The sequence below is a fragment of the Eschrichtius robustus genome, chromosome 2, assembly GCF_028021215.1.
Source record: "Eschrichtius robustus isolate mEscRob2 chromosome 2, mEscRob2.pri, whole genome shotgun sequence".
NCBI lineage: Eukaryota > Metazoa > Chordata > Mammalia > Artiodactyla > Eschrichtiidae > Eschrichtius > Eschrichtius robustus.
Window position 1 is genome coordinate 115,141,051 of NC_090825.1, and position 17,971 is coordinate 115,159,021.

Genomic DNA, 17,971 nt, shown 5'->3' on the forward strand with positions numbered 1-17,971 from the left:
AGAACATTTCTGAGTACATTCTCAGCAAAAGGAGAGCTCAGTTTCCTTTTAAAAGGTCATGAGACACATGAGTATTTATGCTGTATCCTGGAAGACAGAAATAGTTCCTGCTCTGGTGTGTGTGCATGTGTTTTTCCTAAAAGCCAGGGAAGACTAGTTTGAACAGGCCAGATGGGTGCTCAGACTGTCAACCCTGGTCAAGCTCCCTAGGACTTTGCCACAGCTGCCGAAGCCTGCCCTCGGATCAAAAACCATGATAGTTGTCAGAGACCTTCTTGACGCCAGCTCTGCTACCCCTCCCTCCCCGACCCTGTGGGAGGGGTAGATGTTCTGAGAGTGACTTAACAAAAAGAAATTTAGAAAAAAAAAAAAATCAGAGCGGAACAGTTTGGCTTGAGACTGCATTGCTCAGGGACCCCCAGCATCCATTTCACCCCAAAACAACCCCCGTGTCCTGGGCCTTTGCTCTCAGCTGCCCCCCTGACTCTCAGGGGGACTGTCTGGGCCAGCCAGACTCCAGGTGTTCCCATCCACACGGGCTTGCCCAGGAAGACAAGGGCTGCAGATGCATTTAATTTCTTGACTCAGGGCACTACAAAAGTCTTTTTTTTTTTTTTTTTTTCTTTTGAGTGATTTAAATCCTGGAGGCTGATTGTCTCCCAAAACAGCTCTGAGCCTCATCTCTAGCTCTCCTCACCTCCATGGGCTAAGGCCAAAAACTCTGCCCCACTGCCCATTCTTGGGCCTTGTCCCACCACTAGGGTAACCAGCCATCCAGGTTTGCCCCGGACCGAAGAGTTTCCCAGGACACAGGACTTTCAGTGCAAAAACTGGGGCAGTTAGCCACCCTTCCTCATTCCTGCCCACACACAGATGCCACCAAGAGCCTCCACTAACAGTGGTCCTGCTCCCAAGCTTAAAAGCCTGCTCTCAAAGGGAAGCTCTTCCTACCTGCAGGCTTAAACCTCTCCCTCACGATAGCCAAATTCTAGAAAACATCTCCTCTCTCCTTCCTCTGCCCTCTCTCTTCCACTACCCTATGTCCCCAGCAATACAGCAGTAAATTACCATCCTGTCCCTGGTATTTTCTGAACCACTGATTCATTCCAGAGAAGGAAAAAGATAAGATCACCCGTTCTGGAGACTTTGAGACCATAAGTGAACATAGCCAGGCTCCAAATCTGACCACCTGAGCTCCATCCCCACTAGACAGCCACGTCCCCACGGAGCAGCCATAAACTAGGAAACTCAATTAACCTGTGAGCTTGCTCAGCCTAGCCAAACAGATTCCAGGACCAGATTAGTCTCTCCCTGATAGTTAAGTGGAGAACCATTAACCATTCTTGCTGAATACATACCAGGAATGGAAAGTCGTGTTCCAAACCCCCAAATGACCTCCATGACACCCGCCCACACCAGCACCAGCTATAAACCCTAGAGTGAGGGCCATAGGTTGACCAACCATCCTGGTTTGCTGAAACTTTGCCAGTTTTAGCACTCAAAGTCCTGTGTCCCCGGAGAGCCCTCACTCCTGGGCAAACTGGGGTGTTGGTTCACCCCAGAGACCAGAAACCTGTATCCAGTTACACTAAGAAACCCTGGTGGAGAGGAGTAATCCAATGCTGTCCAGCACACACCCTACTCGGGTGTGGCAAGCCCCCAAGAGTCAAGTGTGACTAGAGGCCGAAATGGACAGCAGCCCTTTAGGTCCGCAGAGGAGGAATTTCTGAGAGTCCAATCCGCTCCCAGATTGCATCCCCGCCAAGCCAAGATGCGATCACGCCAGGGACACACACCTCCTCCGCCTCCTTGCCCTCTTCTTCCCCACAAAGACAGCCGCACAGTTTGGTGCTTAGTTTTTCAAGCTCATGACAACCATCCAAAGAAATGAAATAATAAATACTTTCTGAACACATTCCTTAGGTTATACTTTCAGTTTTTAGAACCTCCCTGGATAGAGCTACCCACACAGCTTTCAACTTCCCTACTGTTCACAAAACCCACTTAGCAGACAAAAATGATCAGCCTTTCCACCTCTCCACACACCCTCCCCCCATCCTGTTTGGGTCCACTTCTGCCCGAAAGCATTCCCAAGGTGACTTCCCAAAATGAGCGGGGCTGGTGGTTTCTCTAATTGCCCCTTCCCTCCCTCTCTTTGATCTTATGCTGCGATCCACTTGCTTCATACAGGAAGGCGTGAAGAAAAGCAAAGGGATTCAGAATGCTGAGGAGGGTTTAGAGGCTGGAGGATGTATCACTGCTCAAATGCTGAGTCTCAGGGATAAACGGGGGCCTGGCCCAGTAGGGCTCTGGGGGCTGCACACAAGGCGAGTCAACACAAATCCCCAGAGGCTGCAAAAGAAAAGAGAGGGAAAAACGTCCAGGAGGTGGTCTTCGCTTCCCTCTCCCACAACACGGGCTAAAAGAGGATTTCCTCTTCTCTTATCTTGCCTGCAACTCGACTCCCTCAAGTGGCAGCAGTAACAAGATTAGGAACAAGAGGCCAAGCTCGGGTCCTCAGCTTGGAAGCAAGACTGTCCTGGTGGAATCACTAGGGCCGTGCTGCTTGGCCCCTGGAAGGAGGTTGAGACCTGAGAAGGAGCATTTGGCTGGAATCACTGCAGGAAGAGAAGACGACCCTGGGTTAAAAGCTTTCAGCTTGCCTCTCGCCGTCTCAGCATTTTGGTTCTGGGAAAACAGGCCCTGGAATGACCCTCAGCAGAGAGTTTACAGGTTCCCCTCCAGCTTGCAAATGGCTTCCCTCCATTTTTCACATGCAGGCGCTGTTTTGTTTTTTTTCCTCTCCCTCGGATAACATGAAAACACAGCAGAGGATATCCCGTCACAGAGTTTGTTTCCTTTAACAAAAACAAAAGGAAATGCCCTGCCTCAGAATGCACCTACTCCTGGAATTTCAGAGAGGCAGGGCCATGCACAGAGGGAGGGTACCAGCCAGAGGGCCAGGTGGCAAGGCTGCCCAGGGCCTCTGCCCGCACCAAACAGCAGGGGGTCTGCCTCTGCCAGCACCAGGCATGAGGCCTGGCACAGAAATAGTGCTAAATAAAAATCTACTGAGAGAAAGAAGAAAGGGAGAGGGAGAGAGAGAGAGAGAGGGGTGTACAGATAGATGAACAGGAGAGCTAGCAAAACAGTACTGTGATTAAATGTGTCACTTAGAATGTTTTTTTAATTTTTTTACTGAAGTATAGTGTCACTTAGAATATTGACTTCTCCACTTACCAGCCATGTGACTAAAGGCAAATTACTTAACCTCTCTGTACCTCTGACTCCTCAACAGTAAAATGAAAATAATAGTACTGCCTTAAAGGCTTGTTGTTGGGCTTAAATGAGATAATACATTTAAAGCAGCTAACCCAGTGTTTGGTGCATAGGAATTCCTCAGTTAAACTGGTTTTTTTTTATTATTAATTATTACGAGCTGAAGTCAAGATTGTGATCATTCATTGAACAAGAAACTCGAGTTGACCACATCAACAGGGCACAGTGAGCTGAGGAGAGCTGGATTCAAACCCCAACTCCACCACTTACTACCTGTGTGACCGTGGGTACTACCCACTTAACCCCTTGGAGCATCAGTTCCTTCAACTGTAAGAGAAGAATCATAGTAGAACTTTCCAGTGGTGGTTACGATAATTAAATGAAATAATGCATGTGAAATAATCAACACATGCTTGGCTTACAATGAGTATCAATAAGTATGGCTTACAATGAGTATCAATAAGTAACAGTTATGACTTGTTACCTCCACCGTAGAAGGGCAGCTCAGACTCTCCAAGGTACATGTGGCTGGGAAGAGATTTAGGGCATCATCTCCCAGTCACTTAACCAAGCCCCAAGTCTCTGACCCTTGTTTTCCCAGGTGCCTCCATGCTCACCGCCTCAGTGCACCAAATCCTCAACACACACTGTCCTCACAGACAGCTTGTGAGCAACTCTCAGCATCACAGCAGTAAGAAGCAACCACATTTTGATCTAAACTTTCTCTTCTCAACTTTTTTTGTTTTGTTTTCCCCCAAGGTCACCCCTGACCAAACCATAGTTTAAAGTGAGGGAGAAAAAGGAAAATAGTTCATATATCTGACTGATTCCAAACAATGCAGTTTCCTGAAGGTTCCACATTGTGCTTCTCAGGGGAGCCCCCTCCCCACTCCCACATACAAATGAACGCAACAGGCCCCTCCAGGGGCTCACACACCAGTAGGGACACAGACAGGTGGAAGAGGAGGCAGGCCTGACCTCCCAGACCTTCCTTCAAGACCCAGCACACACAACATTTCCTCAGTGAGGCCTGCCCTGACCATCCTCATCAAGGGGGTGATGACCATTGCCTGCTTCCTGGGTACCTCCACCCTGGCCCCTACCACACTGGAGGGCACGCATTTGCCTGGCCACCTGTCTCCACCTTCAGACCATGTGCTCCTAGATGAAAAAGCTTCTGTGTTCACAGTGCTCTCTGTGCCCATACTGTCTGTTGGCACAGGGTGGCACTCCTCTAAGTGCTTTACCTATAGTAATTCATTTAACCCTCACGCCAACCCTATGAGGTTCAGTACAATTATTGTGCCCATAATACAGACAAGAATACTGAGGCACAGAGAGGTTAAGTACCTTCTTGGGGTCACACAGCTAGAAAATGGTGGAGTCAAGGTTTGAAGGCAGACAGTCTAACTCATGACCACCCAACAGAATGGGTACTATTATGATTCCTGTTTTACAGAAGAGAAAACTGATCCTTGAGGCGGGATGTCAGGGGGGGGTATCAGAGAAGCTCTAGTAGGAAGGAAGCAGAACAAACCAGAGGCTGGCAGAGTAAGAGTCTTCTCTGATCAGAGGTCACTGAGTCCCATGCCCTCACTTTACAGTCAGGAGACTGACCCCCTGCAGTGGGAAAAGGCAAGAATAAGAGTACTGTGTGAATGAACGTCAAAGCTGAGGCCTGGAGCCAGGTCTCCATTCAGACTTGATTCCTGCCTCATCTTTAGTTCTGCATGCCCTCTGAAGCTGCACGTCTTCACGCTGGCTCCCTCCCCCCCACCCCTACAAAGTAGTTTCTAAAAGTAATGGTGACGCCATTTTCTCCAGAGTCCTCCAATTACGCTATCTGTTGCTACCTGCCTTAAGGTAACTGGTGCTGTAGAGACCACCACTGGGTTAGACCAAAGTTGCAAAGATAAATACCCAGCCAGGCAAAAAGGATCCAGAATGGAACATCTTCTAACTATCTAAGCTTGTAAACACTTTGTACTTTACAGGAAAAAATAAGGTTATTAAATAAACACATGTAGAAAAGGGAGAAAAAAGCTGGTTCCAATTATACAATTCTACAATCTCCCCTAAACAGTGTTTTAAGTTTGTTTGTTTTTGTTTTGTTTTGTTTTAGTGACCTAAAACAACAAACAAATTTATTTTCTTACATCTGGAAGTCGGAAGTCCCAAATGGGTTTCACCAGGCTAAAATCAAGGTGTCAGCAGAGGTGAGTTCCTTCTGGAGGTTCTGAGAGAGAATATATTGTTTCCTTGCCCTTCAGGCTTCTAGAGGCACCCACATTCCTTGGCTCATGGCCTCCCTATCTTCAAGGCCAGAAACATCAAACTGAATCCTTGTCAGGTCACATCGCTCTAGTTCTCTCATTCCGCCTCCCTCTTCGATTTAAATACCCCTAGCTATTACACTGAGCCCACCTGGATAATCCAAGCTAATCTCCCATCACATGTTCAGCTGATTAGCAACATTAATTCCACCTGCAATATTAATTCCTCTGACATTCAACCTAACATATTCACAAAATTCCAGGGGTTAGGACACGAACATCTTTGGGGGCTACTATTCTGCCTACCACACTGTATGATTAATGAGTTACTGATATACCCTAATGCAAGATTTTTAAAAATTATTTACCCCTGAATATTTTTAGGTTGACATCTAGCATTTTTCATTAGAGTTGAAAGGATGTAATTTCTGGCATTTTGTAAATCTCAATATTTATATCAGTCTCAAAAATACCTAAATGAATTTAAATGTCGTGGTGATTTGAAATCACTATCACCCATTAAAAAAATGTTTTTCCATACATGCCCTATACATATTTTATACTAAATTACTTTGCACTTACTGTTACTGCCCAAAAGTCATTCAGCTGTTCAAATTCCGCTGCTAGACCTAGTATGTAACCATGACCTCGCCCACTCTGGATGGGAAAGACCAGAAATAATGGAATGGCTATGCATTTTACTGTGTATAAAATAAACCTCAATTTTAAAAGGGCAGGGGAGGATTATACCAGATCTCTGTAGAAACTATGCCACCCAAAAGTCTGTCTAGGGGCCAGAGACAAAAGCAATCTGTACCTTGGGGCAGGCTCTGCAGGCCCAAATGCAGGGTGTCTCAGACCCTCAGTCTGCCTGTACCCTGACACCCCCAGCAGAGTACCCTTCACCACACCAAGCTAATTTCCACTCATCCTGCAGTCCTCAGCTCAAATCTTATCTCCTGAAAGAGCCCTTCCTAGATTCCCTCCTTCATCCAAATTGTTCCTTTCCTTCAAAGGACTTATCACAATTTGTGCATAAACATTACCTGTGTGCTTATTTGATGAGTGTCCGTCTTCACCCCTAGACCACAAATTCCATGAAAGCAGACAATGGAATGACCTCTGCTCACTGGTACAAACACAGTGCCCAATAAAGTGTCTGGCATGTAAGAGGCACTCAAACATCTGGGCCAAATGGAATCAATACACGATTATCAATTCGGCCTCCCAAATACCTCAATCCTAGAAAAGGGGATGGTGTTCTGAATAAGGGAAATAGGTATTTTGGTCACCACAGAGGTACCGGCCTATTCACCTAAATAAGGTGAAATTTTGCTTTAAAAAAAAAAAAGGAAGAAAAAACCTCCATATCCCATACAATTTCCATTACTTTAATTAAATGGTAAAATCCTTAATGACAAGAAATAGTGTATCCTGCGTCTGTGTTTGGCCCGGTGATTCATAGCGTTCCAGAATGGGCCACACCCTCAACCATCTTCCCTTCTGAAGCATGACGCTGATGTCTCACGTCTCCACAGTAAAGATCCACACCTTTGGGTGAAGCAGTGTCTTCGCTGGCTCCTCTTTCAAGGCTCCAGATGGCTTAGGATGAGGGCGGGGCGGCGAAAGGAGGAAAAGGCACAGACAACATGTCTCAGAGCAACATGCCCCTACTGACACTCAAGCCTGGTGCTTGGCACCTCCACAGGCTCAGAGGCATTTCGCTGACGAACAGTGAGACAAGAAAAACTTTTAACAGCCTCACAAGCCAATACTCAAAATCCCTGAGATGAGATAATGACTGGGGAGAAGAGGGGTCACCCAGGCTTCTAATTCTTCCTTCACCAAGACTTTAAACCAGCATGAGTTAAAGACTTTCTGCTCTGGAGCCCAAGCTCATTCAGAGGGATTTTGGCCTAGTGGTGAAGAACGTGGGTCCCATGGTCAGGCAGGCAGGAGTCTGAGGGTCGTTCACCCTGGCCATGTGACCCAGGGCAAGTCACTTACTCTCTCTGGAGCTCCAGTTTCCTCTCCAGTTACCAACTGAGTTGTTGTGAGGGTTAAATGAAATGATGATGTAAAACAGGGGGCCCTGAATATACGATACACTGAGCTATTAGCTGGAGCTGAGTTTACCTGGACGTTCTCTTCAGTCACCTCAATCTCAGCCGTATAGATGTAGTCAATCAGCTTGCTCAGGGTCTGCCCATCCACATCCTTGATTTCTATCTTCTTGGCTTTACTCTCAGACATGTCACCTACAGTTCAAAACAAAAACAAAATGGACATGAACTTGGTGCCTAGGGTGTGCTTAACTTTCACGTGGCCTCCTGCCCTGTCTTGGCAACATAAAAGCACTGTCTGTGCTCCCGGAGGCAGCAGAAGGGCTCAGGCACAGAGGAAGATAGACCAGCTGACATCAAGGTCACAACAACTCTGGGTCTGCGATCATCCACAAACCCAATTTCAAGCATTCCCCACTCTATCTGTTGCCCATTTCCACTCTGAAGGCAAATCTATATGTGATAAAGCATTCAACCAAGTTACTGCAAACTTGTACACGGGGGCCAGGGAAAGTGAACGAGATATGCACCTGTCCTCAAGAAGGAGCACCTGTTCTAGTAGGGCAGATAAATAAAAATATATGAGATGATAAGAGCTTAATAGAGGTATATGCAAAGTACCAGTAGAACAACAATTTCTTAAAAAAACAATTATTGAGTGCTAACTATGGCCAAGCACTGTGCTAAGCACTTTAAACTGTTGCCTATTTTAATCAACAACCTATGAGTGTTATTAATATCATCCCCATATTACAGATGAAGAAACTGAGGCACAGGAGTGTAGGTAATTCATTTTGCCTACAGTCACACATCTAGGAAGGGGCCAGGCTGGGATTGAAAGCAGGGAGTCTGACTCTAGAGCCCCACACTTGTAATCACTATGGTATATTGAATCCCAAGAATGCAGACGATAGAGCAACAAACCCTGTCTGGGGAAGCCAGGAAGGCATCCTAATAGGAGGTCACATTTGAGCTGGGTATTCCACATGCAGCAGAGGTGAGGAAGGACGAGCTGGATGCAGGAATCATCAGTGCAAAGATAGAAAAGTGCCAAAAGGATAAATGTGGGGAACAGTGAGAGGGCAGCATGGCTGGTATGTGGGGTGACAGTGAGAGGAAGGAGGCTGGAGAGGCAGATAGGGGCCAGGACTTGCAGAGCCCAGTAAACCATGCAAATGAGTTTGGACTTTATCCTAAGAGTAGCACCACTGAAAGGTTTTAAACGAGGGAATGACATCAACAGATGGGAGTCTCTGAATGAAATTCTGGATGCACTGGTGGAAGCTGGGTCAGAGGTAGGGAGAACAGATGGGAGGCCCTGACAATCATCCAAAAAAGAGAAGACAGAGGCCTGCGAACTAGGGCAGCAGTGGCACCACATGTGCAGCCCCGAGGCCCCTGACTTCAGCCCACCCTCTCTATACAGCACACAGCTCTATCTAGAGCCAGGCTCCTTCAACAAGGGCTGCTGATTTCAGAAGGAAAAGACAGGCAAGACATGTGTCTTTGTAGACTGAAATGAAGGGCAACATGACTACAAGAAACAGGGATTCAGAAGTCCTTATGTGAGTGTGAAAACTGAGCCTGGGCGGTTGTTTTCTCTCTGTGGAATCTGTGCACTGGAGCCAAGAAAATACAGTACAGCATGTGGGCTGCAGACGCCCACCTCCAAGCTGCGTGGACTGCACATGATTCCTCCACCAATCCCCAGTTCCCACCCTGACACAGTTCTAGATATGAATGACTCTGAATAGGGAGGAAAAGTGGGGGCGGGGGACCTATTCCAGACGTTGCCGGCTCCCACTGCTGCCAGATCAGGTAGCCCAGAGACCCCCAGTTGGTTCTCTCTTCTCTCTGACTATAGTAGAAGCCAGTGAAAAGGCTTCAGCACAAACAGCCCTGAGACAGGACGAAGAGGCAAAGAGGAAACAGGAAAAGACGGTGGGTTTCTGCTCTACCTATAAAACAGGCTCTCACAATCTCTTTCTTGAATTTACTCCAAGACAAACAAGAACATACACGCAAGGAAATCAGAAGTTAAATTCATCTCTCCAAACAGCTACTAAGACGTTCACAAATAAAGGTCCAGTTGGTAATTATATTGCAAAAGATCATCAAAGATAGCCAATTCTTAGTTTAAGAACTTGGACCTTACAGGGACTTCCCTGGTGGCGCTGTGGTTAAGAGTCCGCCTGCCATTGCAGGGTACGCGGGTTCGAGCCCTGATCCGGGAAGATCCCCCATGCCGCGGGGCAACTAAGCCCGTGCACCTCAGCTACTGAGCCTGCGCTCTAGAGCCCGTGCTCCTCTACAAGAGAAGTCACTGCAATGAAAAGCCTGCGCATGGCAACCAACAGTAGCCCCCGCTCGCCGCAACTAGAGAAAGCCTACGCACAGCAACAAAGACCCAACACCCAAAAAATAAATAAATATATAAATAAATTTAATTTAAAAAAAAACTTGGACCTTAGAAAAAAGACTGAAAAAAAAGAGCAACCAGCAACCTGACTGCAAGAACCAAGAGACTCAGAAGCCCTTAGTGAGTGTGAAATCAGAGCCTGGCCTGATTGCTTTCTCTCTATGGAATTAGAGCTTGGGAGTCAGCTTAGGGTTTTGTAACTTGGGGGTAAACAAATGGAAACTCCTGAAATTGCATGAAAACATTTGTATATGTGGGCAAAAGTTTGATTTTCTGAGGGGGATGAACAAATCATTTTCATCAGTCTCAAATGTCCAAAAAACATTAAGACACAGTTTTCTAGATGGTGGGACTTCGGGAGATTTTTTTTCTTGCTTCTTTATGGGAATCAAAAGTTTCTAATTTCTACATTAAGTACTTAAAACTCCAACAAGCAAGGAAAAAAAAAACCAAAAAAAACCTAGGGCCTCAAAGACATGTATTTTCTGAGAAATTTACCTTATAGGAAATTGGAGACCTATATAAATCATAAGGACTCATAAAATGCAATTTAATATCTCTATGAACCAGTAGAAATCACTGCACCAAACTAAGACATCAGTTTAAACAAACCCTGAAAGTGGCAGTAGTAATAGTTGCTACTACATGCAGGCCCTCAGGGTTTACACACATTATTTCATTTAGTCCTTGCAACAACCCCAGGAGGTACTAGATATTCCTTCCATTTTACAAATTATAGAACTGGCATATCAAGAGGCACTTGCACACAGCTAGTAAGAGGCAGGGCCGGGATCTGAACCGTGGCCTAACTCTAGACCTCATGTCATTTCTAATAAATCCCTCTATAGTTTAAACCTGACCCTAACTAATAGCTTTGGTAAAAGTATTCCCAAACAAAGCCTACGTCCAAATTCTGAGCAAACTTATACTTATTACCCAGTAAGCAAGAACGAAGAGAGATGGGATCTTGTCCTCAACACCTAACAAAGTGCATGACATATAACAAGCACTGAAAAAATATTTGTTGGTACAGGGAAAGAAAGAAAGAAGAGAGGCTTTCTTTTGACTTCTCATAAGTCCACAGACTCTGATAATTCTAAAGAGGGAGAAATCATCAAAGGCTTGGTCATTCTTACTCCTTCACTCACCTCTGCTACATTGACAAATATTTCTAGAGAACAGAACATAAGGCCAATAAGTCCTTCTCTATTCAAGGTCAACCCAAGAGACCTGTTCTGCTGGTTTTTCTCAAGAGGCCCAGCCCAGCCACTTCAGACTCTGAACTTCCAGAAAAGAGGAAATGCAGATGGCCAACAGGCACATGAAAAGATGTTCAGCATCACTAATCATCAGTGAAATGCAAATCAAAACCACAATGCGGTATCACCTCACACCTGTCAGGATGGCTATCATCAAAAAGAACACAAATAACAAATGCTGGCGAGAATGTGGAGAAAAGGGAACCCTCCTACCACTGTTGGTGGGAAGGTAAATTGGTGCAGCCACTGTGGAAAACAGTATGGAGGTTTCTCAAAAAACTAAAAATAGAACTACCATATGACCCAGGAATTCCATTCCTTGGTAGACAGCAAAAAAAAAAAAAAAAAAAAAAAATCCAAAACACTAATTTGAAAAGATACATGCATCCCAATGTTCACAGCAACATTATTTACAATTGCCAAGATATGGAAGCAACCAAAGCGTCAATCAACAGATGAGTGGATAAAGAAGATGTGGTTTATATACACAATGGAATACTACTCAGCCATTAAAAAGAATGAAATTTTGCCATTTGCAGCAACATGGATGGACTTGGAGGGTATTATACTAAGTGAAATAAGTCAGACAAAGACAAATTCTGTTTGACATCACTTATATGTGAAATCTAAAAAATACAACAAATTAGTGAATACAACAAAAAAGAAGCAGACTCACAGATATAGAGAACAAACTAGTGGTTACTACTGGGGAGAAGGAAGTGGGGAGGGGCAATATAGGGTAGGAGATGAAGAGGTACAAACTATTAGGTATAAAATAAGCTACAAGGATATATTGTACAACACAGGGAATACAGTCAATATTTTATTTATTTATTTATTATTTATTTATTTATTTATTTTGGCTGCATTGGGTCTTTTTTTTTTAACATCTTTATTGGAGTATAATTGCTTTACAATGGTGAGTTAGTTTCTGCTTTATAACAAAGTGAATCAGTTATACATATACATATGTTCCCAGATCTCTTCCCTCTTGCATCTCCCTCCCTCCTACACCCTCCTTATCCCACCCCTCTAGGTGGTCACAAAGCACAGAGCTGATCTCCCTGTGCTATGCGGTTGCTTCCCACTAGCTATCTATTTTACGTTTGGTAGTGTATATATGTCCATGCCACTCTCTCACTTGGTCACAGCTTACCCTTCCCCTTCCCCATATCCTCAAGTCCATTCTCTAGTAGGTCTGTGTCTTTATTCCCGTCTTGCCACTAGGTTCTTCATGACCTTTTTTTTTTTTTTTCCTTAGATTCCATATATATGTGTTAGCATACTGTATTTGTTTTTCTCTTTCTGACTTAGTTCACTCTGTATGACAGACTCTAACTCCATCCACCTCACTACAAATAACTCAATTTCGTTTCTTTTTATGGCTGAGGAATATTCCATTGTATATATGTGCCACATCTTCTTTATCCATTCATCCGATGATGGACACTTAGGTTGCTTCCATGTCCTGGCTATTGTAAATAGAGCTGCAATGAACATTTTGGTACATGACTCTTTTTGAATTATGGTTTTCTCAGGGTATATGCCCAGTAGTGGGATTGCTGGGTCATATGGTAGTTCTATTTTTAGTTTTTTAAGGAACTTCCATACTGTTCTCCATAGTGGCTGTATCAACTTACATTCCCACCAACAGTGCAAGAGGGTTCCCTTTTCTCCACACCTTCTCCAGCATTTATTGTTTCTAGATTTTTTGATGACGGCCATTCTGACTGGTGTGAGATGATATCTCATTGTAGTTTTGATTTGCATTTCTCTAATGATTAATGATGTTGAGCATTCTTTCATGTGTTTGTTGGCAATCTGTATATCTTCTTTGGAGAAATGTCTATTTAGGTCTTCTGCCCATTTTTGGATTGGGTTGTTTCTTTTTTTGTTATTGAGCTGCATGAGCTGCTTGTAAATTTTGGAGATTAATCCTTTGTCTGTTGCTTCATTTGCAAATATTTTCTCCCATTCTGAGGGTTGTCTTTTGGTCTTGTTTATGGTTTCCTTTACTGTGCAAAAGCTTTTAAGTTTCATTAGGTCCCATTTGTTTATTTCTGTTTTTACTTCCATTTCTCTAGGAGCTGGGTCAAAAAGGATCTTGCTGTGATTTATGTCATAGAGTGTTCTGCCTATGTTTTCCTCTAAGAGTTTGATAGTGTCTGGCCTTACATTTAGGTCTTTAATCCATTTTGAGTTTATTTTTGTGTATGGTGTTAGGGAGTGTTCTAATTTCATACTTTTACATGTACCTGTCCAGTTTTCCCAGCACCACTTATTGAAGAGACTGTCTTTTCTCCACTGCATATGCTTGCCTCCTTTATCAAAGATAAGGTGACCATATGTGCGTGGGTTTATCTCTGGGCTTTGTATCCTGTTCCATTGATCTATATTTCTGTTTTTGTGCCAGTACAATACTGTCTTGATTACTGTAGCTTTGTAGTATAGTCTGAAGTCCGGGAGCCTGATTCCTCCAGCTCTGTTTTTCGTTCTCAAGATTGCTTTGGCTATTCGGGGTCTTTTGTGTTTCCATACAAATTGTGAGATTTTTTGTTCTAGTTCTGTGAAAAATGCCAGTGGTAGTTTGACAGGGATTGCATTGAATCTGTAGATTGCTTTGGGTAGTAGAGTCATTTTCACAATGTTGATTCTTCCAATCCAAGAACATGGTATATCTCTCCATTTATTTGTATCATCTTTAATTTCTTTCATCAGTGTCTTATAATTTTCTGCATACAGGTCTTTTGTCTCCTTAGGTAGGTTTATTCCTAGATATTTTATTCTTTTTGTTGCAGTGGTAAATGGGAGTGTTTTCTTAATTTCACTTTCAGAGTTTTCATCATTCGTGTATAGGAATGCAAGAGATTTCTGTGGATTAATTTTGTATCCTGCTACTTTGCCAAATTCATTGATTAGCTCTAGTAGTTTTCTGGTAGCATCTTTAGGATTCTCTATGTATAGTATCATGTCATCTGCAAACAGTGACAGCTTTACTTCTTCTTTTCCGATTTGGATTCCTTTTATTTCTTTTTCTTCTCTGATTGCTGTGGCTAAAACTTCCAAAACTATGTTGAATAATAGTGGTGAGAGTGGGCAACCTTGTCTTGTTCCTGATCTTAGTGGAAATGGTTTCAGTTTTTCACCACTGAGGACAATTGGCTGTGGGTTTGTCATATATGGCCTTTATTATGTTGAGGAAAGTTCCCTCTATGCCTACTTTCTGCAGGGCTTTTATCATAAACGGGTGTTGAATTTTGTCGAAAGCTTTCTCTGCATCTATTGAGATGATCATATGGTTTTTCTCCTTCAATTTGTTAATATCGTGTATCACGTTGATTGATTTGCAGATATTGAAGAATCCTTGCATTCCTGGGATAAACCCCACTTGATCATGGTGTATGATCCTTGTTGTTGCGCGTGGGCTTTCTCTAGTTGCAACGAGCAGGGGCTACTTTCGGTGCAGTGTGTGGGCTTCTCATTGCAGTGGCTTCTCTTGTTGCGGAGCACGGGCTCTAGGCACGCGGGCTTCAGTAGTTGTAGCATGCAGGCTCTAGAGCACAGGCTCAGTGGTTGTGGCACACGGGCTTAGTTGCTCTGCAGCATGTGGGATCTTCCCGGACCAGGGCTCGAACCCATGTGCCCTACACTGGCAGGTCTATGCTTAACCACTGCGCCACCAGGGAAGCCCGGTCAATATTTTATAATAACTGTAAATGGAGTATAACCTTTAAAAATTGTGAATCACTATATTGTACACCTGTAACTTATATAATATTGTACAGCAACTATACTTGAATTAAAGAAAGAAAAAAAAAGAAAATGTCTGTTTGTTGCACATCTTTTGTCCTCTGTTAACACCATATCCTGTTCTTCCAGATAGATCATGATCTACTCAAGGGCAGATATTTGTTCATTCATTCACTCAACAAACAAGTATCAAACAGTGCCCATGGGCAGGGCCCAGAGGACACAGTGGTGAACAACTCATGTTCCCTGCCCTCATGGAGCTCAGTCTAGTAGAAAGAGGGATAAGTAAACCAACAATTACAAAGTATGTTAAATGCTAGAAAAGGAGGTTCAGCTTAAAAGGTTCTTAAGCAGGGAAGCCTATACCCTGAATTGTATGCAAAATGATGAGCACGCAGGAGCACACATTTACTATTTTTTGTGGAAAGAATCCATTGTTTTCATCAGACTGATTCATAATGGTTAAGAACCACTGATCTAACATGAGATCTGGAGGAGTCATGGTTGTTCAGAAGAGCAGTGAGTATGAGGGAAGACTATTCCAGGCAGATAGAACAGTGTATGTAAAGGTCCGGAGGTAAGAAAGAACATGACCTATTCTGAAACCATAAGAAGTTGAGTCTGGCAGAAGCACAACATGAAAAGGGAGGAAGGGGGAGAGGAGGCTGGAGATACAAGCAGGGTCTGGACCACTTGAGGGCCTTGTGGGCCATGCTGAGAAGTTTAGACTTCATCCTAAGGGCAATGGGGAGCCCTTGACAGACTTTAAGCAAGTAAGGGATACATTAGATTTTTTATTTTGGAAAGATCACTAAAGCTACAGCACAGAAAATGGGTTGGGGGTGAGGGAACAAAATAGGAGGCAGGTTGACCAATTAGAAGGCTGCTGCAGTAAATCAGGTGAAAGATGATGGCAGCCTGGACTAAGGGTCTGTGTCTTGAACTTCTTTAAATCCTCAGGCTCTACTTTAAGACCTTGCACCTGGAAGTCTCCAAGAACAATAAAGAGCCCAGGAAAGCAAGTCATGGTTCTCGACTAGCAAGCACACCACATACACAACAGAGCTCTTTTTAGGTGGAAGATTGCCCAAGGGGGAACAGGAGGGAGGAGGTGCATCTTGAGCAGCCAGGAGGGAAAACCTTTCACCATCACAGAAGATTTAGGAAGGCTATAAAATCACTGGCTCATCCTCCAGATCACTGGTATAAACCCAACCCTATTATTCAGCCAAAGAAGCCTCAAGAGTGAGAAAGGAATGGTAGAGTGGCTGCGAAGTCTTTCTGAAGAACCAGACATAGACCACCAACCACCCCTACAAAGTTGTATGGCAAAGGGAAGAAAAAGTGCATTCAGGAAGCCTTGTGTTATGGAACTCTTCCTCACTCCTCAGCTGAATCCTTACTGTTTTAATTTAGTTTCATGATCTGGGTTAAAAGAAAACAGAAGGTCCTTATCCTTTGCACAGTGATCCTGCATGGGTGTTAAGATGGTTATTAAACTCTCTTACCACTAACCTTCATCTGTCTAAGTCCTAATATCTGGGTTGCCAACTCATTTGGCTAAAGCTGAGACCAATGTCACATGTTAACATCACATGAGAAAAAGAAATACCCTGTCACCTCCCTGAATCCCAGCTAAACCTCCTGCAGGTGAGCAGCCTATGCCATTTAACTGCAAAAGGCTGACCTCTGTCTCCTGTAAAGTAAGGACATTCCCGGCCCTGCCTTTAAGCCAAGGCTATGTGAGAGTCAAAGGAGATAATGAGAGTCTGAGAACTGTGGCAGCAGGATTCAGCAGAGCTGCAATGATGGATATCACCCCAGCACCCAACCTCCCTGGAATGTTGTCCTTCCTCCACTTGGAAAGGTCTTTCTGCTCAGCTAGAGGCACATGGAGCACCAAGTCAGGAAGGAAATGCCTTCCTGATATGAAACGGAGATGTTTCATATCAACCCTAACCACCATCAGGGCAGCTGGTATCAGAGCCACCCCACACATCCACATGAGCCCTGTAAACTATGATGTGCTCTACACATAATAAGAGTAAACTTTATTAATTACCTATTCTGTATTGGGTGGCTTATTTCCCTTACCTGTATCTGTTCCCTGGTTATTGTTATTATTGTTTTATTGTTATTATTCCAGTCTCATAAACAGGAAAACAGGATCACAGAGGTTAAGTGAATTCCCTACAAACCTATCAGGTGCTGGAGTCAGGTCATGATGGCTCCAAAGCCCTTTCCAAGACACCACACCATCTCCCAATGCAAGGTGGCATTACCACCCCTGTGTTTAATCCTTAGCAAAGAGCCCACTGCATCAATAACTCCAAACCTCCTCTATGAACATTCATAAAGCATTTCTTACCAGTGATCCTCTCCAATGATGATCTAAATTTCAAGGCTGAGCTACTCCAAGTCCAGACAAGTCTACCGCAGATCACCTTGGTCAAATCAGTTGCACCTTAATGGGTGCTGGTGGGTGTCTGAATAGTGGTCTCTTTTCCTAGACACTACAAAGGCCTATGTTGAACTACATCCAAATCAATTCTTGAAAAAATTCACCATTTCCTTAGAGGCAAAACCCTCAGAAACCAGACCCTATCTACTCTAATTTTCAAGGCCCTCTTTATACAAAGAAAGGATTCTACTCCCTAGGGCTCCCTCCTTCCCTGCCCCACTGCCTTGGATTAAGTCTTGCTAAACTGCATGTTATGCAAAGATCTTCAAAGACATCAATACATCATACAAACACTCAGAACACAAACATGGGCCAGGGCCTGGCAGAGTCAGGCATAAAGAAAGGGTGAAACAATGGTTCTATGGGATGAGTGCATGCCTGGAGGTAAGAGAGCCAGGCTCTCATTTTTCTGCTTGCGGCTAGTTGGTGCTCACATTCCAAGCCCCTTGCCTCTTACCTCCAGCACA

At 44.1% G+C, this 17,971-nt stretch overlaps 1 protein-coding gene across 1 annotated transcript in view; it reads right to left on the reverse strand.

The window, feature by feature from the left end:
• The window catches only part of KLHL3 (kelch like family member 3), a 111,188-nt gene that overhangs the window by 60,900 nt on the left and 32,317 nt on the right, over positions 1-17,971 (reverse strand). The window contains exon 4 of the mRNA XM_068534470.1: positions 7,689-7,810. Within this exon, the coding sequence (XP_068390571.1) occupies positions 7,689-7,810 (122 nt within the window). The remainder of the gene's footprint in view (positions 1-7,688; positions 7,811-17,971) is intronic.